This window comes from Carassius gibelio, chromosome B19 (assembly GCF_023724105.1).
Source record: "Carassius gibelio isolate Cgi1373 ecotype wild population from Czech Republic chromosome B19, carGib1.2-hapl.c, whole genome shotgun sequence".
Lineage (NCBI taxonomy): Eukaryota > Metazoa > Chordata > Actinopteri > Cypriniformes > Cyprinidae > Carassius > Carassius gibelio.
The window spans coordinates 9,197,274-9,221,322 of record NC_068414.1 but is presented as its reverse complement, the minus strand read 5'-3'; the positions used below and the strand labels follow the sequence as shown (position 1 = coordinate 9,221,322).

Genomic DNA, 24,049 nt, shown 5'->3' with positions numbered 1-24,049 from the left:
AAAACAGGGTTAAGTTAACAGAAGAAAAAAAAATGATTAGCCTATATTAGAATCCTTGATTTCCACACATTCAAATGGGAAGCAGAACCAACCCGTCACATCCCCTACCACCACGTCATAATAAAACATGTGATGGGGTGGTATGTGACGGGGTGGTAAATTTCAGCCCAAAATGGCCGCAGATCTCCCATGTGGTCAAGTTCCTCACCTAGCATACATGCATTCTATCTGAAATATATATATTTTTGCATTAACAATGTAAAATAAAAAATAAAAATCAGTTTTCCCTTTCTATTTTGCGTGACGGGGTGGTTGGTTTAAGCTTGACGGAACCTTCCTAACATGAAAAATCAACAAATAAAGATTGCAGAGGAATGTCAGTACTTGCCTGCTTTTGTTCTTGGCGGCAAAGAAGGCTACAATGATGTCACTTCCGCCCTCTGATGTCATTTAAAGCAACAGTACTTTATTTATAGATAAAACAAGTTAGTGTGACGGGGTGGTAAGTCAAACTGAGGGACGCACACAAATAACAAAATATTTACAAAAAATAAGGTTTATTTTGAATCAAATATATCTTATGTGAAAAGGGACATGCACAAAATCCTGAAAATAATAAATGTTTAAAAAAAATACATAACTTATTTGGTGATATTTTAGATGAAAATGTCATGTTGGTCAACACGGACATGTGAACTTGGCTATGAACTAAAACAAAATGATTAAAATAGTATGTTATTCTTTAAAAAATATATTTTTATCATATATCATGTTAACAAGAACACTTGAATGAATACATTTAAGCTTTGTAAACACATTTTGGGACATGTTTGTGCCTTATGCATCTCATCAAATGTTGCGGACCCAAAGGGCACCCGTTTCGTAGAATGACTCAACTGGGGAAGTTGCTAAAGGCAGATTATTATTATTATTATTAATATTATTATTTTTTTATTATTATTATTGAACACAGAATAAATATCATACAGAACACAGCATAACAGTCATGTAAGTGTGACATTAATAGTAACAGGGGACCAAAAAATAATGTCATAATATTTTAAACATGTTAATGACTTATTGTTTTTTAACAATTTCAATGAAGATATAAAACAATCAAATTGAAAAGTCCAGAAAGAAAATAATGGCTCCATCATCAACATTCTCAGCATAATCCATAATGTCAAGCCAAGTCTAATATTGTTAGCATGATGCTAACATTATGTGTCAATCTTTTAAAAAACCTATTCACTTATAATTTTATTTAAACCTTCTCGTAATCTGTTAGCTAATGCTAAAGTAATGTATTTATAATCAATTGTTAGAAGAGAGATTGGTCTCCAATTTTCTATCAAGTTTGGATCTTTATCTGGTTTAGCAATTAACAAAATGATACCTTGTTTCAAGTAGTCATTTTGCCACTGTTAATATAATCATTTTACATATTATAAAGAGGAATTTCGATCAGTTCCCAAAAATGTAAGTACATTTCTGCTGGGTGTCTTTGATCTCAGAAGAAGTTGTTATATTTGATTCACAAAAACCATGAAATTCTTCAATTATTTTTCAATAATAGGAATGTGTTGATGGAGCATTTCAATGAACTCTTCACATTTATAAAAATCAAATTTGCAATGATATAGTTCTTTATAAAATGAGTAAACAAAGTCAGAAACTGTTTTTGATCCGTACAATGATTTCAATTAATATTTAAAGCAGTTAAAGCATATATATTTTACAGAATAACATTCAAAAGTGTTAGTTTTAAAGAAGCTGAATGAAACACAGATACACTCTCTGACCATATAGAATGGAAGTCAATTGATAATTTATTTACATGCTATCAAAAAGTATTTCAGATTTTTGTATTAAATATGGTATTTACCAAATAAGATTAGTCTCTGGATTCTGCATCTATACACAGTCACTTAGCAAAATAGTCTGTTCACCCTCAAAGAGAAGGAAATATGATCTCTGTGTTAGTTTTGTATAGCAATTTGATTGGCTTTGTTTCACAGATCTGGTTAGAAGGCCTCTCAGTGAAAAAATGCATTGCATTGACATTATGCAAATATTCATGTTATTCTATACAGATGCATTAACAGCCATTCAGATTAAAAGTTTATCACACCAAATATTAATCTTGATGTTAACATGCCTGTAGTCTACTTTTGACATGTAACCAATAAAACCAACAAATCGTACCAAATATTGAAATAGATTAAATTATAGACAACAAGGTCTTTAGCTTCCCAATATGAATATAACTGATTTTGAAACAATAACATTTGCTTTCTAAAAAAGGATGAGGATGCAGAAGGTCTGAGTCTATTCATTGTGTCTCATACAGTTTATCATAATGCTGACATTCATATGAAACAATTGTTCTAAACAGACCAAATCTATTATATAAGTTAAATAATAATATAAATTTAGTTTCAAAATCCCACAGTTAAAAGCAGTTCTAACAGGATTAATCAAGATCCTGGATAAACTGAAATTCCTATTTTTTTGTTTATTTTGTCATTGTTTCTAGGGTCTTGTTTTGACAAACAAATTTAAGGCAAAACGTGAAACATAATCCTTTAATGACTATCTAATCCTGATATTAATCATGTATTTAATAAGATTGTTCAGTCAAAAATGAAAATTCTGTCATAATTTTCTCACCCTCAAGTTGTCCCAAACATGTATGGATTTCTTTCTTCTGATGAACACAAAAGAAGGTATTTTTAAGAATCTGGGGGATGCATGGACTTATTTATTTATTTTGTATTTTTTCCAAGTCATTGGAGACCAGAGCGACTGTGGATAGTTCGTTTTTTTTTTTTTTAGTTGATAAATCTATATACTATATTTCGCTCTATTTTTAAATAAGTATAAAATACATACACTTTCATCATGCACGATGCTAACATAATTTCGTAATCAAATTAAAGTCTGTCAATACAACCCAGTTTTAAAATAAGGAAGCATAAAATATTTATTACACTTTTGTTTTCTGACAAACGCAGCAAAATTCATACCAGAATATACTGGTACATAAAAAAATAAAAAAAATAAATAAAAACCTTCTCCGTCTTTGGCCTGAGACACCAGGACAACCACAGGACAAATGGTTTGGAGAATAGCCTAAATGGATAGAGAGCTGGAAACTGATTACAAACAATGGAGGAACAGAAATACAGAAAACGTAAAATGATAATATCTGTATATGCCTAAATCAGCATTTTGGATGAAACCCTCACGCCATGAAACTTTTCCTGAAATGACAGTTTAATGACAATACTCACAGTAAGCAATTCTTTCTCCCAAGTAATCCCAATTGATTTTATTTGGAGTTTTCAAAATGTTAACAAATAAAACAATGTATTCAACAGATTCAGATATCACAAATTTATAGAAATATCAAAATATGAGGCTGTACCAAGAATAAGTAGATCCCATATAACCAGCAGGCATTCATTGATACCACTGATACATTTGGTATCATGAAGAATGATTTTAAGTGATCATTGCCTGAGTAAATGAAGTGCATTAAAACAAAATGAATCAGCTGAGGTAAAACAATCACAATTTTAACTACTTTTGAAGAGTAAGACATTCAAGAGTATAAAATAATAATATATCTCTTTTTATAGAGTATTCCAGATAATTGTTAGTAAATTAGATCATTGGTTTCACTGGTATTGAAACTATCAAATATGTTTAATGATAGTATTGAAAATATCAAATATGATGAAACAAGTGTCTACCATCGGCCTTTAGAAGTATCAATAATAATTTAATCTGGAAAACATAATTTTCTCAAGCAGTGTTTAAACATTTCCAGATTATATGAAAATTGAGAGAATTTATTTAACTACAAGCAGTCTCCAAAAATATTATGATTGTCAGAACTGTCAGAGTTGTTGATATCAAATGCCACAGATCTGCCGTTCAGTGATGCTCTCACTATGAAGGCTGTTGTTTTAGAAGTGCTTGTCCTTCTGCAGGCTGGTTTTCACCACTGGGGTTCTCAATCTGAAACACAGACAGTAATATTTGTTATTCAGTTTACTATTAGGAGTTGCTAAATATTAAGCAACTGATGTTTGGTATTTCCATGTTAGTCTCTAAGACACTTTTAATCAAGAGGTAGCTACACTTGTCTACGCTTTATTTAAAATTAGAGGATGTCCAGTATTCCCAAATGTAGAGTTCACTTCAATGTGTAAGGGATGCTTAAAAATAGCTATCCACATCCTGGTCCTTAAGTCTGCTTTTGTCTGATTACTCTAACTTTCTTTGGGTCATATCTATGGAGGTGTATGTCATCAAACATTTGCAGTTCATCCAGAATGCTGCAGTCTCTGGCTGATGTTCAGACTTCCCAAATATTACATGAGACTTGTCTACTCTGCACCTCTGCTGCTGGTTCCCTGTCCCTGCTAGTTCAAACCCCAGGATCCACAATTTGGCGAATTTTTTAAGGCTTAACCATTTTTTTGACCAGATTATATTTTTCCTGTGCTACCCTAACCTGAGGGAAAACAGAAACATGTTAAGGTGTTCCCTCTGGCTGCACTGATATTATATTTAAAATATAGTTACCATGAGGTTCACTGACTCCTGAGAGTTAGAGGGACTGCTGTCTGGACTTGGATCAGTACTTCCTTTTCCTGTTGAGAAACAGTAAATTGTCAAAGTGTTTCTCCAGTGCTGTGCATGAGATGACATATTACACAGGGATGCACCAATCAATCAATCAATAAAAAAAAATGGAAAAGAAAAAAAAAACAGCTTGTACATGAAACAGTGGTGAAAAGCTTGCATATACAGCTCATAATGCTTTGCTCTGTTTGTGCATGTTTGTGTGTGTGTGTGTGTGTGTGCGCACAATGAGATTAATACCAGTTTGGATTCCAGAAAGACAAATTATGCATTTAAAGATGTAACCTGATTTTGGTGCTTTATTTAAATAAAAGCATGAGATAGTGGCATATTCACCAGAGTCAGAGTCAGAACCTCCTCCTATTTTTGTCTTAGGCATCTCAGTTGGATTTCCTGTAACATACAGATATTCAAATTAAGCAGCAATACAAGTCACATCAGAGATTTTGAACTGCATAGTGAGATGCTATCTCCAATGCCTGTACATTTTACTTACATTACACTTTGATTCCACATTTTTGTGTTTACAGATATTTAATGAACAATTTGTATACTAATTGTAACATCACCTTTAAAATGAAATATATAAAACAGTTACCATTATTACTTGTCATGTTATTAGCCCTCTGTTGTCCTGTTGAAGAAACAGTGAAATGTTAAAGTGTATTTTAACATAGCCACAACTAGATCTAAATCTGTATGATAGATGTTTGTTCAGTGGAAATCAGAAGCAATATATAATTACAACACCAAAATAAATGTTTTATTGGGGAAAATCATTCCTTTGAAAACACAAAACTGATAATAAGAAAGTATGGTTTATCATTATTCAGTCCATACTCACCAGAGTTTCTCCTCTTCATTAAGAAGAAAACCAATGCGCCGACTCCCAGCATAAGCACGACTCCAATCACTACTCCAATCACCATACTCATCATATTCCCTTCAGTGCAGTCTGGGCATTTTCCATCTATACAAATACAAAATAAATATTTAAAATAAATCTGAACTGATCAAGGATAAAACAGAAGAAAAAAGTTCACAATTTAAAAGCCTTTTGATTTTAATATCATGTTATAATTTAAATCTAAATGCTAATTACCCCATTTAATGACAATTGGCTCTTTGAGGGTTCTGTGAGACACAAAACAATCATATTCTGCTTTTTCATCCTCCTGGATAATCACACTCTTCTTCAGCTGGAAGGTCCCATCATGGTTTGGTCTGATTCCTGAGGATACAATCTCCTCTTCAGGCAGGGGTGAGCGATATTTCCTGATGCTCAATATCACATCTTTGGGGTAAAAGCCAGTGGCAAAACAGGAGAGTTTGACTTTGGTTTTGTCACTGGTGCACCTTTTTGCGAACACATCAACTTCTGGAGGAGCTGAGGACACAGAAATCAGGGTATCAGTGAGTTACAGTATTGTTCAAAATAATAGCAGTACAATGTGACTAACCAGAATAATCAAGGTTTTTAGTATATTTTTTATTGCTACGTGGCAAACAAGTTACCAGTAGGTTCAGTAGATTGTCAGAAAACAAACAAGACCCAGCATTCATGATATGCACGCTCTTAAGGCTGTGCAATTGGGCAATTAGTTGAAAGGGGTGTGTTCAAAAAAAATAGCAGTGTCTACCTTTGACTGTACAAACTCAAAACTATTTTGTACAAACATTTTTTTTTTCTGGGATTTAGCAATCCTGTGAATCACTAAACTAATATTTAGTTGTATGACCACAGTTTTTTAAAACTGCTTGACATCTGTGTGGCATGGAGTCAACCAACTTGTGGCACCTCTCAGCTGTTATTCCACTCCATGATTCTTTAACAACATTCCACAATTCATTCACATTTCTTGGTTTTGCTTCAGAAACAGCATTTTTGATATCACCCCACAAGTTCTCAATTGGATTAAGGTCTGGAGATTGGGCTGGCCACTCCATAACATTAATTTTGTTGGTTTGGAACCAAGACTTTGCCCGTTTACTAGTGTGTTTTGGGTCATTGTCTTGTTGAAACAACCATTTCAAGGGCATGTCCTCTTCAGCATAGGGCAACATGACCTCTTCAAGTATTTTAACATATGCAAACTGATCCATGATCCCTGGTATGCGATAAATAGGCCCAACACCATAGTAGGAGAAACATGCCCATATCATGATGCTTGCACCTCCATGCTTCACTGTCTTCACTGTGTACTGTGGCTTGAATTCAGAGTTTGGGGGTCGTCTCACAAACTGCCTGTGGCCCTTGGACCCAAAAAGAACAATTTTACTCTCATCAGTCCACAAAATGTTCCTCCATTTCTCTTTAGGCCAGTTGATGTGTTCTTTGGCAAATTGTAACCTCTTCTGCACATGCCTTTTTTTTAACAGAGGGACTTTGCGGGGGATTCTTGAAAATAGATTAGCTTCACACAGACATCTTCTAACTGTCACAGTACTTACAGGTAACTCCAGACTGTCTTTGATCATCCTGGAGGTGATCATTGGCTGAGCCTTTGCCATTCTGGTTATTCTTCTATCCATTTTGATGGTTGTCTTCCATTTTCTTCCACGTCTCTCTGGTTTTGCTCTCCTTTTTAAGGCATTGGAGATCATTTTAGCTGAACAGCCTATCATTTTTTGCACCTCTTTATAGGTTTTCCCCTCTCTAATCAACTTTTTAATCAAAGTACGCTGTTCTTCTGAACAATGTCTTGAACGACCCATTTTCCTCAGCTTTCAAATGCATGTTCAACAAGTGTTGGCTTCATCCTTAAATAGGGGCCACCTGATTCACACCTGTTTCTTCACAAAATTGATGACCTCAGTGATTGAATGCCACACTGCTATTTTTTTGAACACACCCCTTTCAACTAATTCAACTAATTGCCCAATTGCACAGCCTTAAAGAGCGTGCATATCATGAATGCTGGGTCTCATTTGTTTTCTGAGAATCTACTGAACCTACTGGTAACTTGTTTGCCACGTAGCAATAAAAAAATATACGAAAAACCTTGATTATTCTGGTTAGTCACATTGTACTGCTATTATTTTGAACAATACTGTATATCTGTATGACAGCTGCAGATCAAACATTTACTCACAGCCGTTTTGGAGCTCCTCATCTCCATATTCTCTGAATTTGTTAAGCCAGTCCACACACTCTTTCTCCAGGTAGCCCTTGGTGTACTGGTTTAGGATGGGCACATTATCCCACTTCCTCTTGGTTGGTAGAGCTGCATCAACAGGAGCGACCCACTGAGACTCCTTATCATCAAAAGACAGGAAGTTATCTCCATCGTAGCTGTACTCATCAATGCCTTTGGAAAATTTTACTTCATCTCCCTGTTTCTCAATTTCACAACCATGTCTCCACTGAAGAACATGAACATCTGAAATAGAAACAAATTAAAATGATTGTGATTTAGAGGTAAAAATGTAAAAATAAAAAAAAAGATAAAAAATGTTCATAAAAATATGCATGTTGAATTGTATCAGTGTTCCTCACCTGATTCATTGTGTCTCATGCGTTTCATCAAAATGTCGACGTTCACATTAAACCACTGTTCTTTGCTCTTTCTGGACTGGGTGCCTTTCTCCCAGTAATCCTGCTGCATTTTCTCCTTCATCCAGGTCTGTTTGGGAATCTTTTTCTGTTCGATGCTATTGTAATAGTCGATCTCTCTGTCATCTAGCAGACCCATAGCAGTGAACTGATAGATGCCCGGCCGCTCGACAGGTTTGGATAAAGCTGTATATATGTAGTACAGAGAGTGTTTTTCTGCAATGCAAGAGGGGAAAAAAATGCATAAATAGCAAATAATAATAGTAATTATTATTTAAAAAATATTTAAAAAAAAGGAAATAAACGGTGATATAAATAAAATCAATCTTGTTTCGCCAAGTCAAGGTCTATTATATTTATAAGTTTTGTATAAAAATAGTTTAACCAGTAGGTGGCGACAACCGTAATCAATTCGGTTAGGAGAAGAACAAAACTAAAACCAGCCCAGGTTTATTTATCGAGTCATTTATAATGTCACTTGCACTCTAGCTGATAAGCTGTTTGTAACAACAATAGTCTTTCTCTGTTACAGCCTATTCTATTTCGAGAAGTAGAACACAAACTCAAATTTTTGTTATAAAAAAAAAACTCAAATTAGTCCACAAACTTTAATGTATTACTGTAGACAGAAAATCGCTTTAAGATAGCCTAAAAAGAAAGTAATGGATAGGCCTTTTAAATTTAATATTCTTTTTTTTTTTACACTTCATTGTCTTATATATTATTATTATTTTAGTAACACGTCATTCCACAATACAATAAACGTATTTTAATTTAAGTAGGCTAAATAACGAAAACTTGCAAGTTAGATTAGACCTATTTCAAGCTAATTATTCAGTAGTTTATGTGTAGTGGAGTAGGCCTAGTTAAAAGATCCGTCGAGTTTATGTAACTCATACACTTGTTTTTCAAGGAAGTAACATAAACCGAAAGTATTTCTGTACCTGCGCCATTTTAACGACACACCTGGACACCAAAACACACCTGAACTAACTAATCACTCGAGAAAAATACAGTTTAAGTCTTTTAAACACTCATTATGTTGATATATATATATTACAGTACGCATATTGAGGAACTATATTGAATGATGGCAACATGATTTTGCTTTCAGTTTTCTGATAATAATATTAAATTAAAACTAAACGCGCTGTTAAGCAGCAGACTCACCGCTCCGGGCAGGTACAGCAGCACCTAGCAGAAACACCGAGCACAAAACTAGAAAAAGTCCCATTTTTAAAGCCTGTTAAGGCTTCAGAGCCTATACGTGTCTTCTTTATTCGACGACTTCTGTTGATCTGAAGCCAGTCCAACAGGTTAATGTGTAAAAAAAAGTACCAATCCACACCCTCCAGAGATCCGATCCAATGATAAAACAGCGCGCACAGCGTCACTTATACACAGGATCCACAGGAGTGCGGAGTTTATGCTCCTGCGTCTGTTGTGAACTTGTGATAATAAATCATTAAATAAGGCATTTAATAATCCAAGCAGCTAAGTCCAGCCATCTTCAAGAATTGGCTAAAAACATCTCTTCCCTCTTTATTTGACCCTCAAACTCTTGTGCTGTCTATTCTGATTCTATTCTTAAAAAATAAAAACTCTATCCATTTGCTGTTTGTTTTCTTAAGAAAAAAAAGGAGGAAAAAAAGGATAAGGATAAAGGGGTTTTCAGATACCAAATGATTGGATGTTTCACTACCACCACTCCATCTCCTTGGTCTTCAAAAATGGCTGATGTTAATTTAGTTATCAAATGTAACACACTTACTTATGGAATTAATATAATATTTTATATAATGTGACTAATTTTCAAACTGTTTGTCGTAAATCAACATCTCAGTAAAAAGTTATTGGGTTTCAAATCAAATTATGACTTTCTGTTAAGAAACAGGACATTGATTTCATACATGTCTTCAGCTTCAGGACACCGGGACTATAAATGCATGTTTATTATGCACTTCAGGAGACACAACAAATGAAAAGGGAAAGAAAATATATTTCAATATTCCTATGAAATGTTATATATAATTATGAAAATCTTGTTATGTATTAAATTGTTACAAAATCTTATTACTCCCATTATTACACTTCTCTTTTCAATACATGTTGCAAAAAAAAAAAAGGAAAGGAAAGAAAAAAACACATTAATGTGAAAATTAGAAAGTATTCATAGATACTTTGTACATAATGGGAAAACCTATTTCTGGTCATTTTACACATATTTTGCATAAAGAAAAAAATATAAGATGATTCTGTTATAACAGTTGAGAATAATCTTTATACAAAATTAGGTATAAAAAATCCAGAAACCTAAAAATTTATTGGTGGTTTAAAAAAATAAATAAAATCAATTGTTTTTGCCTATGTTCATTCAGTTCTTGTTATTTTATTTTTTAATTGAATCCCAGTGAAAATTAGACTATTCACAGCTAATTTCCACTTTTAGTTTAACACTGTATATTGTTTCATCCAATTTATTAATATCATATATTCATGCCCATCTTTGTACTGTCTATATGAAGTTCAGTGGCCATGCATTTACCACACACAATCCTCTTTCAAACTATAGTTTTCAGGTAGAGCAAGATCTGTAGCAATATAGTTAACATTGTGGCCTAAATTAGCTGTTTTTGTCTATGACATGCCATTTCATTTTTTTTTCAAATCCAGGGAAATTCTATTTGGTCTCCCTTTTTTTTCAGGACATTACTATTTTTTTTTTTTTTTTACATAACCTCTAAGTTAGTGGTTTTGTTTATTACAAAACAAACAAAAGTGGATTTTTAATGATAGTTGCCAATTGAAGGTGTCATGCAGCAATGCTGGCAACATACATCAATTTGAGTCTGAGACAGTATACAGATTTCACTTTAAGTGAGAAAGATGTTTTCTGGAAAAATAAGTGATTACTACATAATATTTGTTAACAGTTTTTAATAAATGTCATATAATCTGCATTTTGAAATAAACATGATTTCTGTTATCTCCACACCATAATTCTCAAAGACATTTTAAAATATTTAGATTTAGTTCACTTTTAGGGACACATTTGTCTCCAAAGTATAGCTACGTACATAATCCACACACACACACACACACACACACACACACACACACACACACACACACACGTACGCACACACACACACACCTTTCCCTTCACTTTCTGCCAAATCGAAAGCCAAATCCTCCTTTCTGTCTGTTGAAGGCTTGCAAACCTCCTGCGATGGAAGTGAGAGCCTCGTTCCTCTTCTCTCCACCCTCCTCCTCCTCCACCTCTCCCCCCTGTGGATATGGTACAGCCACTATATGGTTGTCTGGGAATGTCCCCACTGGTCTGCGTCCCAGCTCCTCTCTCTTCTGGCCCTTCACTGTGCTCCTCTGTCCCCATCCCAGCTCTGCCTTCACTCTCTCCAGAAGCTCCTCGGGGCCCAGCTCCTCAGTCAGAGCCCAGGGCTGGAGCTCGGCCGCTGTTCGGCTGCCTGGAGCTCCCAGTGAAGCCTGAAGCTGGAGCAGTGCAGCCTCCCACTCAGGGTTTTCCAGCGTAGGCAGGTAAACCATGGGATGGTGTGGCAGCATTAGACCTCTGGGAGGCTGGACCAGCAGCACCAGCAAGAAAAAGACTGTGGTTTGAAGAGTGGAAGAGAGATGGAAAACCTGGATTTTCATCTGAAATATAAGGAATAAATGAGAATTGAGAGAATTCCTTCCAAAAAGAGACAAACGTCATCCTGCACTGACTTAATTTTTCACATTGAACTGATTGTAAGACTTACCTTGCAGAATGCTCTGAATCTCCCTCAAGTCATCTCTTTGCAGCTTCTTTAAATACCCTAACCATATAAGATCTGTCCATTGTCAATGAGACAGGCAGTTGTTTATTAATTGGTTCAAAATGCCTGTGACGCACAAACACATCTCTACAATGTCATCAAAATTCCTTTAACTAGGATACACAGATATTTTAACTGGCACAGGCGAAGGGGACAATTACCGGACAACGGGCACGCATGCAATCTAACACACACACACACACAGACACACACAGACACACACAGACACACACACACACACACACACACACACACACAAAGGCTAAAGTTTGTTTTGAGTTTGCACCTCACCAGGAGGGCTCAGAAACATCAGAAAGAATTTTGCAGTTATCAGTATAAAGTTCAGATCATTAGGCCATTTTAGCATCCATCCATCCTAAGGGGCACCTATTATGCAAAATACATAAATGAAATGAATACATAAATGTACATATGTACATAAATGTGTGTTGTGTTAGCAATAAAAATCCACCCACTTTTTATTTTTGCATCCCCATTATTATATGGCCCCTGACAATGGATACCTTTATCTTGATTATCTTGAAGATCAATATATTTTCAATAACAATCTTTTTATCAGCAATTTGGTATGGTGCAAAGATATATTGATGATTGTTTTATTTATAAAGGTTGTGCTAGTGATTTTGAAGTATTTGCCTTATATATGAATTGTCATAGATCATCCATTAAAGGGTTAGTTCACCCAAAAATCTAAATTATGTCATTAATAACTCACCCTCCTGTCGTTCCAAACCCGTAGGACCTCCGTTCATCTTCAGAACACAGTTTAAGATATTTTAGATTTAGTCAGAGAGCTTTCTGTCCCTCCATTGAAACTGTGTGTACGGTATACTGTCCATGTCCAGAAAGGTAAGAAAAACAACAAAGTATAGTCCATGTGACATCAGAGGGTCGGTTAGAATATCTTTAAGCATTGAAAATACATTTTGGTTCAAAAATAGCAAAAACTATGACTTTATTCAGCATTGTCTTCTTTTCAGTGTCTGTTGTGAGAGAGAGTTCAAAACAAAGCAGTTTGTGATATCCGGTTCGTGAACGAATCATTCGATGTAACCGGATCTTCTTGAACCAGTTCACCAAATCGAACTGAATCGTTTTAAACGGTTCGCATCTCTAATACGCATTAATCCACAAATGACTTAAGCTGTTAACTTGTTTAATGTGTCTGACACTCCCTATGAGTTAAAACAAACCAATATCCTGGAGTAATTCATGTACTCAAACAGTACACTGACTGAACTGCTGTGAAGAGAGAACTGAAGATGAACACCGAGCCGAGCCAGATAACGAACAAAACATTCAACCCCGACCAGATTAAATGAAGAGATGGATCTACAGCAGTATGTTTTTTGTAAAGGGAAATTGTTGGCTTGACAACAGTTCAGCTGTTATCAATTTACAACCGTGCATATTAAAGTATGTCGTTGTTTTTTTGCCTAAACAAATAAATAAAATAGGTAAAATAAAAAATAGGTAAAATAAAATATGATATGTGAAAACTCTACAAGTACATAAATGTATCAAATAAGCATTCTTCTGAAGCTCATTTTCATTTTAAAGTGACAGCTCTTTTTTTTAGACAGGCCCTAAAAATCACATTTTATAATGAATAATCTGTGGGGTATTTTGAGCTGAAACTTCAATGACACATTCTGGGGACACCCAAGACATCTATTACATCTTATGAAAAGGGCATGACCGGTGCCCTTTAATGCAGTTTGCCAACTAATTTTCAAGGGAAAGTTGCTAAAGGAGGGTCGATTTGTTGCTAAAAGTTGCTAAATGACATAGTGATGTCATTGCGCGATGATGCCATTACATAATCACGACGCAAAATTGTGTCACATTAAATCCCAGGAAAAAAAATATTTTATATACTGTATATTAACTTTATTATATATATTATTATAATATTTGTTCGTAAAATAATATAAATGCATAATTAAAATATAAATAACTATTTTAAAATAAAACTTTGAAACACATTGTGGAACCATTACAATATAAGTTGCATTTTTTTTTATTAGCTAGTAAAGTAAAACTACACATTCTGAACAATTATAGTTTTAAGTAGTGTATAGTCAGTATGCCACACTCTAAGAAAAATCTGTAATAAAGGAATTTTCCATATTGATTTTTCACAGGTTTTTTTTACCTACATTTTAAATTACACATAGCATTTTTGTGTTGTTTGGGTTACAGAGTTACAGCGGATAATGGATAATGTCCTACGTACCATTTTTGTAGATATTTTTCTTACAGTGTCCTTATTGATCAACAAATTACAGGTACTACAGTTTATTGTTTATTTATTATTAAATTTAACAATTTCAAATAGCAGGAGACTTAACACACATGATCCAGGTACTGCTAGGCATTTTTTTCATTTCCTATTTTTTTATTTAGATGGAAAATTTGACTTTTTATTGCGTCCATGCACAAACATTTTAAAGGGTTAATCTACCACAAAATGAAAACAAGGATACATTTTTACATGGATTTACGATTTGGTTTGAAAACAAAGAGCACATCAGCACAGCGCGGATGAGACTATGACATCTATGTATTGCTCAGAATTGCCAAAATGGTGCTACGCTGATTTGTAAAGACACTTTTGTTGAATAAAGTCATTATTAGGGCTGGGCGATATATCTAACGATATGATCATGCGCATCTAGTCAGTAAATCTGGTTCCGTGATGACAGCTAAATCGCCATCACCTGCTTTTGAATGGAGCAGCATTTAATAAACAGAGCTGTAGATCGCTGACAAGCTACGCAATATCGCGTTCATTATCGAAGGCGATTCATCTGGGACAATGAACGTGATATTGCGAAGCTTGTCAGCGATCTACGGCTCTGTTTATTAAATGCTACTCCAATTATAAGCAGGTGATGGTGATTTTAGCGGTAATCATGGAAGCAGCTTTACTGATTAGATGCGCATGATCATATCGTTAGATATATCGCCCAGCCCTAGTCATTATTGTTGTTTTCTTCATGTACAAAAAGTATTCTCATAGATTCATTACATTGCAGTTGAATTACTGATGGCAGATGGACTACTTTGAAGATGCTATTTCATACTTTCCTGGACCTTGACACTGTTATTTATTTGGCAGTCTATGGGACAGTCCCAAGCCTACCTATTTTCATCCAAAATATGTTATATTGTGTTCCGAAGATGAACGAAGCTTTACGGGTTTGGAACAACATGGGGGTAAAGTGAATAATGACAAAATTTTCATTTAGGGACAGAGTATCCCTGTAAGCCTTAGTTATCTTTCAGGTAAGGCTTTGTCAAGCCAACATTCAAAGTTTGACAGTCTTTTACATTTTCTCAGATGTGCTCAGATTACTGATTCCACAGAACTGAGCCAACTGCATTCCTGTCAGGGCATGTTCTCAAAATAAAACTTAGCAATAGAACTAAACGTAGATTTCAGGAAATGTAATACATTTTTATTTATTTTGTCATCTTAAATACTTACTATATATACTATATATATATATGTATATGTGTGTGTGTGTAGACAGATGTACATAAGGAAACAGAAACATGACATCAACAAGTTACAAAACAACTTGAAGAATGTTTGAAAAGATGTTTATGCTGTTACTGGCACTGATAGAGCTCTCTGTCACAAGTTTCCGTTTCCTTTTACACAAACAGGTTTCCAAACAGCATGACATGAGTGCGGTAAGAACTCATTTAATACATAAAGCACGAAAGGCATGAAAGTGTTACGTTCTTCGCTGTTCTAGGTGAGCGAAGAGTGACTAATGAAGTAAAAATGGAGAGACTCGGCTCCAGAGTTACACAGACCCCTCTACTGTGAACTATAAACCCAAATCTATATCTATATCTGAATTCAAAACAATGAAACATATTTATTTATATCACTTCACTACATTGTATCTAAACAAAATCTGAAGCGAAATGTGCCCCCGGAGCACAAAACCAGTCATAAGTAGCACAGGTATATTTGTAGCAATAGCCAGCAATACATTGTACGAGTCAAAATTAACTTTACAACAGCAACACCGCTTTAACAACAAAAAAAGTATTCAGCATGATCTCAACTGCTGGCAATAAAATGACAGCAGAAAATAACCGGTCTTAAGTAAAACAGTGAAATTCATGAAGAAAAATAAATAAATTGAAAATGTTTTTCTAAAAAAAAAAAAAAAAAAAAAATTTTCTCTTAACAAATTGAAACATTTTTTTTTCTTTTACATTTTCTTTTACTTTTTTTTTTTTGTAAACTCAGATTCCAGTTGTATCTATAGCCTGATATTGTCTTATTGATATTTATAATAGAGATTTATATTTATAATGTTTTGTGGTCCAGGGTCACAAATGTAAAAGTTGAATGCTTAACACCATTCACTACAAACTAGCTTAACACACTGATCTCTACATATACACCGCTCAAATAAACACTTAAATCATCATGGTATAAGACCAAGTCAGTTAAATCATATTTCCATTTCTTTTTCATTTTTAAATGACATTTTCATTGTGATTTTGAATCGAGTCTTTAAAGGGATTGGTTGATTTTTTTTACACTGATCATTATCACATAATTTTGTTCTCTATGATGTACACAATTTATATGAAAAAAGATTTTCAACTTAAATATTTACAATCTGTAATTTTGTAAAATTACAGCATCTGTAATTTGTTAATTCTCTTTCATCTTTATTTAACTGACAAAACTACAAAGAAAAAATCTCCAAAAAACATATTTTCTCAGACCAAATAAATTATATTTTGTGAATATAAACAAACCTTTGATGATTCCAACACACTCCAAAAAAAGCTGGGACAGAGGCAAGTCTAACACTGTCACATCACCTGTCCTTTCATGTTTATATCAGAATTGAAGGTATTTTTACATTTTTTCAAGCAGAATGTTTGCCCCCTTTTCATGATGTGCCATACATTTTCAATAGGAGACAGATCTGGACTCGAAAACATTTACTCTGTGTCTGTAAAACCATGCTATTGTGGCACATGCAGAATGAGACCTGCCATTGTCTTGATAAACGTGGACTTCCCATTAAAGTAGGGAATCAGCGGTATGATGACGGTTTCTTATGAAATGCTATCTAAGGGCTCAAAGGTCATGTACATTCATTGTGGACTGTGTTGCAGCCATCAAAATCCAAATATGTTTATACAGATATTTACAAAATACATTTAAGATTGAAATTAAAATTGAAATCTTTTCTTTGTACAGTACTTTAGTCACTTAAATAAAAGTTGAAAATAATTAACAAATCACAGATTCTTGATTTGCATTTTACAAAACATCCCAACCTTTTCTGATTTGAGGTTTTGGTTAATTGATATCAAATGTGTGATGTATGTGTATGTTTACATAACGTTACTGTAATTACGCCGAATGTGTCTTTAAGTGAGATTGTTCTTGTTTACATCATCTGAGATCTGGATGAATACAGCAAGCCTCGCTAAGGAAGAGTAATAAAGATTATAGTCTTTAATTCAGTGTGTATGAAGGGTCAAGGGTTGCTGTTTCTTCAGTAAAGGTGTGTCACTAATGTACTTTGGACACCAAAAGGCCTCTGGCACTATTCAGCCACAATTATTAAATACTTTGATCTAAATCTTAGTCTGTTCAACTGCATTTTTATTATTTAAATTAAAATATTATTTAAATAAATAAATTATTAAATTAAGAAAATAAGAAATATATTTATCATATTACAAATTTTGTTAAAACATATATTGTCAGTGTATAACTAATATTCCCACATCACCACTTTAGCTTTAAGTGTGATTTTGTTTATATATTTTTCTTCAGCTCATAAAAATACATATTATCTTACATATTTAGTTCTGGCTCGTAGTCTTCATAATGTTAGTACTGTTAGGGATGTCACATAAAGTTCAACACATACCGACTTCATTATTCTCTTCCAAAATGGCAAAGACAAAACACTTGATATCCTAGAACTAATTAGGATTAATAAGACGACTTACATTATGAAAAGAAAACATTATATCCACCTTTTTCCTCAATGCAGAATTAAGCCTATGGTTGAGATTCCCGTTTCATTAGCCGCTATAGGTAAATAATGAGGAGAATAACAACGTGCATCAATCGGTAAAACTGTTTGCAGTACAAACCAGTGTGTTCTTATATAACCAAGCTGATTAAAACACTTAAACTTTCTGATGTTGACTGGCCAAAGAGCTGCCAACACAAACTGCAATTCTGCAAATATCAGTTTATTATCAACAAACATCATCAAAACAAACATCATCTTTGCAATCTTAAAACACAAAAATAAAATATTTATATTGCAATTCTAAAAGATTTTTACAAATTGGAGAATGTCATCAACGCACTACAATGCCATATGAACATTTGGTTTCTTTGGACCTATTTATGCAACCGTTTGAACATTTGATTCAAGGAATGGAAACAGATTACATGCCACCAAATATAGAAAATGTCCATACATATCTGTCTGTACAGTAGTGATGGGAGAAACAAACCTTCAGATCAATTGAACCAATTGCTTTGCTAAACGATTCACTGTTTCGAGGCGGTCAAAACACCACATGCTGAAAAACTGCTTTATAAAATCCAATACAAATGCTTTCTTGAAATTATTATATTAAATGCAGTCAAAATAATGAAATACCATTCAATATGAAGTGTCTGTATAATGTGTGTTTTTAAAATAATTATTATTAATTTGCTTTGTTCGTTTAATGGAGAGCTTAAACGGGTCATTAAGAGACACAACTCATCCTTTTAATTACACAAATAACTTGTTAAAATGTCTACAAATTGATAAAACTGATCTGAGATCAGAGACGATCAATGGTTCGCAGCTTCAGGTTGAGCTCAATGAACTTCAAAGAAGTCGCCCCCCCGAATGCAAACCATTGAATTTTTAAAATGCATTTTGATACACGGATTCAAAACAAATGGTTTCACAAAGGTTTCAAAGCTTCATGAAGCAGTGTTTCAAAAGCGGCCATCACTACTGTATAGATCTTTAAAAAAGAAGAAGAAACAAACAGAAAAAGACAGATTATATAACTTCACATGTTTTCAACACCTCTGATTCGCCGGGCAAGTTGTATGTCTCGTGGAAACAATGTCACCCTCTTGGCATGAATGGCACAGAGGTTGGCATCAGAAAACAGACGGACCAAGAATGCTTCTGCAGCCTGAAAGCACATGAAAGAGCCAAGTTGTGTACTCTTAATGATGACAAATATATATATATATATATATACTGCAATACAAAACTATGACAATGTGAATTGCGGATGCAAGAAATTCTTTGTTAGAGTTAATCACAATATGATTTAGTTTGTTTGTCAATTTAAAGCAGTCTGCCTTGATGCATTACATTGCCACCTGGCATTAACATGCTTTGAATGCATGTTCAGATTTGTTATCCCTCTATCATCACACACACAAAAACAAGAAATTGCCTACCCTCAAGTTAACAAGCATAACCATTTTGTTTTGCATGCAACTTAAATTACCAAAGTGACATCTTGATTTGCTGCAAAAAGCAATAAATTCATAAATGGTTCTTAGCTTTTGTCTGTAAAACAGTGTAACATTCATTAGACTTTCTTAAAAATGACACTAATTCTGTATAATAATTTTAATATCTTTATTTGAATGTGGCAATTAAGGTTTTTATTTTTAAACCTTCATTTGTGTATGACATCATCCTCTACAATATTTCTATTAATAAATCTCTAACAAGAGACTATCAGCCAATCACTGTGAGCATAGCTAGTAAGCACGCTGACATCATCCATAGCAACAAGGTCTGAGTTTACACTGAGCTGAAGCGAAGTCTTCCCTCTATTCTTTAGTAAAAGTTTGTCCCAGCATATTTTTGAACAGGTTTTAAGAGAAAATTCTTAGCTAACAACCTTTAGGAGAACTCTTAGAGGTAAGATAAAATGTTTTGTGAATATGGGCCAAGATCTGTACTTACTGCCACTCTAATATGTTATGGTTCTGGGTAGTGCTGGGTATCATGTTACATGTTTTTTCCAAGCAGCAGACCAATCAGAACAGATGGGGATTTTTGGAAGGTGGGTTATAAAGAAATCAAAACTAAAACATTCAGACAGAAACAGCATACAGTGCACAAAAAGCTAAGCACGAACTGCACATTAAAAGAAAAATTTAAATTTAAAAAAAAGTTTCAATTTGTTAAGAGAAAATTCTTTTTCTTTTTTTTTTTTTTTAGAAAAACATTTTACTTTTTTTTTTCATGAATCTCACCGTTTTACTTAAGACCGGTTATTTTCTGCTGTCATTTTATTGCCAGCAGTTGAAATCATGCTGAATACTTTTTTTGTTGTTAAAGCGGTGTTGCTGATGTAAAGTTATACAGCTACAGTTTATGTTGCTGGGTTTTAAAGTTAAGTCACCATTATTTATATGCAACTGAACAACATTAATTAGGAAAACAGTGTGTCAATAATTCAAAATGACAGCTAAAGGCATTGAATTCAGTGATGTCATCATCTCAGGTCAGTTTAATTAGTATCTGCAATCATTTGCAATCAAGTCAACAATATCGCTGTAAATGAAGTGAGTTTGATTTTTTTCCCCTTCTTTTTCTTATCAGTTTGTATTAACAGTAATTTCACTGTCCGCTCAGTTCAAATGTGGATGAAAGGCTTCATGTAGATGTGTGAACACTCTGGCAGAGCTGTGTGAGATCACTACTATGTTGCTTTTGTGCGGGTCGGTAGGGATGTTAAAAAAGTCTTTCTCAATCCGCTCATTTCATTTCTATAGGTTTTTAACTTTCTAAAAACTCTTTAGTCCAAAGATGCTAGTTTATTCAGTATGTGTGATGTATTGTAAGTTGCTTCAGATGCATGAAGGTTTTGCAAGCATTAAAATCATTATAAAACATGCAATGACATAAAAAAGGACAATCATCTTTGGTACTTAAAAAAGCTTAATTTTTTAAAATATTTTTCATTTTTTGATTCAAGAACTGCATATTTTTTGACATTCACCTTCATACAGTATAAAAATAGCAAAGACGCACGTTTTTATGGTTAATTTGAAAGTTAAAAGTTCTCAACTGTATATACGGTGTAGTGATTTAGATACGTTAAGCAGTGGAACTCTTCATTTTATAATACAATGTGAATGTAAATTAAATCCTTTTTAATTTTCACCTACCTCCTGTAAAGCCATTAGAGCATATCCCTGCCACATCATCTGTCCTCGACTAAATGTCTGACACACCTCTCGAACCTGTCAGGAGGAAGGCATAATGTTTACATCAATAAAACAGCTGGCTCATGTTTCAAAACATTAAGTGTCAAAAGGCTTGTTTGAAGTGATTATTGAATGATGCACTGGAGCAGTAGTACCAGCCGTGAAAACGGGGCCTTGCGCAGCAACAGACCAGTAGACTTCTGATATCTACGTATCTCCATCAGAGCTCGAGTGCCAGGGCGAAACCTGTGTTTCTTGCGTGGGGACGCTTCTAGTATGAAAGCACATACATGGTAGACTTTTATCAAATGCTTTGGCATACAGTTCACTTTGTACATGTTGAGTTTACCAGTAGAGTAAGAGCATTGCAGAAACAGTAGGGTAAATATAACCATCCCATTAGACATTCTCAACAGAGATCTGAATCTGTGAGTTACTATGAAAACAGACGCTAAAAAGATTTAAGGTAGAGTGGGGAAATCACCCACCCCCCATTGTTTTTCCCAAAATAACCACAAGAAAATCTATATCATTTTAGTTGTAATTATGGACTATGTTGACAAGAGTGATGCAGAAGTATTGACTTATATAAGCTTACACTGGTGATATAAGCCTATTGTTTTTTAGAACACGGCAGTTATATATAGTATGAGAATAGTACGGCCTATAAATAGGGAGTATGCATTATGTAACAAAAATATAATTATGCTTTCAGAATGATTTTTTTTTTCTCCAAACCTAGTCTGTTTGGTAAACGGCAACAGGGGAGATTAGTTACCCTGTTCTGAACATCAAATCCTTTGTTTTTCCATTAGATGTATTCTAAGGCTGATGATACATGGGGCAACTTTTAAAACAATGCTGCCATCAACTGGCAATCAAGGAATTTATTCACAAGGTTTATTCTCAGTACCCTTTTTTAATGGAGCAAACAACATTGCTCAAAAAAGTTGCCCCGTGTATAATCAGCCTGACTGAATAAAAACATAAAAATAAAAAATAAAACATTAAAAAAAAAAATCTGAAATTAGCATCAGGTAGTAAGATAGGTAGCCAGCTAGCAACAGCAACCAAAAATTTGTATTTGAGAATTATAGATTAATAATCTTCTTAATCCTAAACTAAAACTGCCTGTAATCTGATTTGCTATACATGCTACAAATGTATTAGAATACATACAGAATGGGTACAAATATATTTTTGGTTAAAAATCTAGTAACATGAAATCTCTGGACATTTTTCATACTTGGTTTAAGTTGCTAAAACTAGTTGCTTTTACACAACATTGTTTTGGTTTGACATACTTGAATTTATCAAATGTTATGTGAATCCTAAATTTAAGTTTACTTATAGAAATTACATTTTTGGTTTTCATGAATGTGAAAAAAGGTGATACCTATTTAATAAATCTTATTTTTGTGTTAGCTAATTATCATATTCATAAATGTGACCCAGAACCACAAAAAAAAAAAAAAAAAAATCTTAATTCACTGGGGTATACTTATAGCAATAGCCAACAAAACATTGTATGGGTCAAAATTATTGCTTTTTTGTTTTATGCCAAAAATCATTAGGATATTAAGTAAAGATCTTCATGTTTCATAAAGATATTTTGTAAATTTCCTACTGTAAGTATATCAAAACTTACTTTTTTTTTATTAGTAATATGCATTGCCAATAATTTCCTTTTGACTAATTTAAAGTGATTTTATTTTCTTCTTTTTCTTAGCACCCTTTAGATTCCAGATTTTCAAATAATTTTATCTTGGCAGAGCATCAATATAACGCTTATTTATTCAGCTTTCAGACTTAATTTTTTTGTATTTTATTTTTTTTACAAAACCTGACCTTTATGACGGATTTTGTGGCAACCTCTTTTTTGAGATTCAAACTTGAATGTATTTTGAATCTAGTGACTGAAAGTCCCTGGACAGTTGTTGCATTGTTATGATTTAACAGTAATGACAATTGTTATTGTTTTTTCAAGTATTCAATAAAAACACATTAAGTGCACGAGGCACACAGGAGGAGGCCGAATATGTTGACCTAGGAACACATCTAAGTCAGCAATATCAGGACGTCCTTACCGGAGGGTCCGCTGGTGCGCCGGGCTCTGGAGGGCGGCGGGGTTGGCCGCGGCTCTGGTGGAGATCTGCGCCTGGGGGTCGACGGCTTTCGCCTGTGAGCCGAACTATTATGCCGCATGGCCACTCAATATCAGATCAACAGCGCTAGACAGCAACACACCGAAAACGACTGTTAGTCGCTTGTGAACAGATACTGATTACCGTTAACGTTACATGAAGTTACTCTCCTATAACTTACACTCACGTTAAATATAGAAAAATGTATTATCCAGCTCACATAACGGTACAATTAAAACTGAATTCAAAACGACTGCGACGTCAGACACTTTCTCTCTATTCCGGGTCCTATATTTCGCGAGGTCTACAAATTTCAGACAATCAAAACTCACAAAACCAGCGCATTATTTACCGATACAGTAGTTTTGAAGTCTTCGATAACGCACGAATTCAAACAGTGCTGCACGCTGCGTAAACAGATCCTTGGCCAATGAGGGAGCCCATGGCGCATGACGTCACGAAGAGACGCTGCTACTTCTTCTTCTTCTTAGCGTTTTCGGCGGTTGGCAAACCAACTAATAGGTGCTTTACCACCTGCTGGACTGAAGTGTGGAACAAAAGTCTGACTGAGAAAAATCACTATTCTCTATTA

General features: G+C 34.2%; 3 protein-coding genes across 9 annotated transcripts in view; all 3 read right to left on the bottom strand.

The window, feature by feature from the left end:
• LOC127979204 (H-2 class I histocompatibility antigen, alpha chain) overlaps window positions 1-9,539 on the bottom strand; it is a 29,967-nt gene extending 20,428 nt beyond the window's left edge. The window contains exons 1-9 of one of the 4 annotated variants that reach the window (XM_052584493.1): window positions 9,377-9,539; window positions 8,150-8,422; window positions 7,746-8,033; window positions 5,756-6,040; window positions 5,498-5,623; window positions 5,252-5,287; window positions 4,990-5,046; window positions 4,594-4,661; window positions 3,303-4,023 (exon numbers count right to left, since the gene is read on the bottom strand). In XM_052584493.1, the coding sequence (XP_052440453.1) occupies window positions 3,955-4,023; window positions 4,594-4,661; window positions 4,990-5,046; window positions 5,252-5,287; window positions 5,498-5,623; window positions 5,756-6,040; window positions 7,746-8,033; window positions 8,150-8,422; window positions 9,377-9,440 (1,266 nt within the window). In that variant the 5' untranslated portion in view covers window positions 9,441-9,539 and the 3' untranslated portion in view covers window positions 3,303-3,954. Of the gene's footprint in view, window positions 1-3,302; window positions 4,024-4,593; window positions 4,662-4,989; window positions 5,047-5,251; window positions 5,288-5,497; window positions 5,624-5,755; window positions 6,041-7,745; window positions 8,034-8,149; window positions 8,423-9,376 lie in introns of those variants that run through there. The other 3 variants (XM_052584495.1, XM_052584496.1, XM_052584497.1) reach the window with 3 other exon arrangements.
• A 1,605-nt stretch (window positions 9,540-11,144) lies between these two features.
• Window positions 11,145-11,928, bottom strand: qrfp (pyroglutamylated RFamide peptide). The gene has a single exon (XM_052584564.1). It carries the CDS (start codon window positions 11,876-11,878, stop codon window positions 11,369-11,371), a length of 510 nt encoding a protein of 169 aa, XP_052440524.1. The 5' UTR covers window positions 11,879-11,928; the 3' UTR covers window positions 11,145-11,368.
• A 6,374-nt stretch (window positions 11,929-18,302) lies between these two features.
• Window positions 18,303-23,954, bottom strand: LOC127979232 (histone H3-like centromeric protein A). Of its 4 annotated transcripts, none has more exons than XM_052584568.1 (5): window positions 23,810-23,954; window positions 23,401-23,544; window positions 21,469-21,584; window positions 21,275-21,349; window positions 18,303-19,272 (listed from the first exon to the last, which is right to left on the bottom strand). In XM_052584568.1, exons 2-5 carry the CDS (start codon window positions 23,516-23,518, stop codon window positions 19,144-19,146), a joined length of 438 nt encoding a protein of 145 aa, XP_052440528.1. In that variant the 5' UTR covers window positions 23,519-23,544; window positions 23,810-23,954; the 3' UTR covers window positions 18,303-19,143. The 4 variants fall into 4 exon arrangements, with proteins under 4 accessions (XP_052440528.1, XP_052440527.1, XP_052440526.1 ...); XM_052584567.1 differs by having other exon boundaries at window positions 23,639-23,895; XM_052584566.1 differs by having other exon boundaries at window positions 23,645-23,894.
• Between the last annotated feature and the right edge of the window lie 95 nt (window positions 23,955-24,049).